The sequence below is a fragment of the Nansenia antarctica genome, assembly GCF_963989245.1.
Source record: "Nansenia antarctica genome assembly, chromosome: 14".
Taxonomy (NCBI): domain Eukaryota; kingdom Metazoa; phylum Chordata; class Actinopteri; order Argentiniformes; family Microstomatidae; genus Nansenia; species Nansenia antarctica.
In genome coordinates, this window is record NC_137684.1 from 6612948 (window position 1) to 6614341 (window position 1394).

General features: G+C 37.1%; 1 protein-coding gene across 1 annotated transcript in view; it reads right to left on the reverse strand.

The window, feature by feature from the left end:
* Nucleotides 1–764: 764 nt before the first annotated feature.
* The window catches only part of phlda2 (pleckstrin homology-like domain, family A, member 2), a 915-nt gene continuing 285 nt past the window's right edge, over nucleotides 765–1394 (reverse strand). The window contains exons 1-2 of the mRNA XM_080545094.1: nucleotides 1222–1394; nucleotides 765–926 (exon numbers count right to left, since the gene is read on the reverse strand). The exon at nucleotides 1222–1394 is cut by the window's right edge and continues 285 nt beyond it. Of these exons, the coding sequence (XP_080401220.1) occupies nucleotides 1257–1394 (138 nt within the window). The 3' untranslated portion in view covers nucleotides 765–926; nucleotides 1222–1256. The remainder of the gene's footprint in view (nucleotides 927–1221) is intronic.

Consider the following 1394-nt stretch of genomic DNA (forward strand, 5'->3'; position numbering starts at 1 on the left):
CCATAAAGTATGTGTGAAGCATGACGGCATGAGGTGGCAATGAACCCACAGATACCACCTGAGATATGAGAAGATACGGGACTTTCCTACCTGGCTACTTCTCATACCTGTGGCATACCTGACAACTAGATGTTGAATGATATGTGTGATGACGATTAGGCATATTTAACTACAGACTGTGAATAGTGGGTCTCTGTCCAATAGAAAGTGTTTCAGGTGTTTCCGGCATGTTCTCATCTCAATTAAGAATACTTAAATACACCTCAAAGGCTGTGGAGGTGTACCTCCAACTTCCTACATAATACGTTCTATAAGACTGTACTTTGTCTGCTGCCATGTTGGACAGGTCTCTATTGTAAAAGAGATTGTTACTTTCAATGAGACTAACCTCGTAAAATAAAGGTTTAAATAATAATCATAATAATAAAATAATAATACTATTACTACTGTTACTACTATTAATAACAATAACAATGATATAATAATATCACAGCATTATAATAACAATGATAATATTAATACATTCTACTAACATTGATGGAGTGGAAGGGAACAAAGCAGAAGGGACAGATTCGTGTCAAAAATGTAAGAATATTTATTCAAATAAATACACACTGAAATAGTAAATAATTTAAACAACATAAGCTGTATCCAAGAAAAACATGTTCTTGAAACAAATAAATTAAAGCATTTTGCAACGTCATGTGGGAGACATTTATCCCAGGAAAGCGCAGTTGAAATACTTGAAAGTTCAAGGATTCAGTCTTGAGTGTCGAGCATTTAAAATTCTCTTTCTTTTAGAAGCCTTTCAGGGTCGGGTGTCTGCAGTACCGGAAGGAACGTGCCTGTCCCGAACAATCCTTCATCGTGGACCGGATGACGACGTCTCCCTTTGGTCCAAGTTTTCTTCATGGTCCACTTTGACTCTGAGAGGGAAAACAAGAGGGACTAACGTTAATATCAAGTTCACAACTTTCTTGGTGTTTTCACGATATACAATGTAGACAGTGATGCTTGTTTATCTTTTATAGCAGGCCTACAAACGTTGGCTTTGTTTAAATAGTAGATTATTTTAATAATTAATCATTCATAATTAGATTCATAATTCAAGTTACGTAAAAAATTGTAATATCAAACTATATTTCTTAGTTTAAAAAAACAACAAAGAAAAAAAAACAAGGCTATTAAACGTCTCTTATTTTGCATGATTCCATGACTTACCATATCCGGAGTGGTAATAGTGTTTCCAAAGTCCTTCAGGGCGCTCTGGCCATGCGTCTCTCATGCTGCCCAGGGGACGCGCTCTCGTTGTCCTGGCGCGTTTTAAAGTCCTGGATGGCCTTTCTGTTCTGGAAGTCTATCAGAGCCATGGTGATCACCGCGTTCCAGCAGTT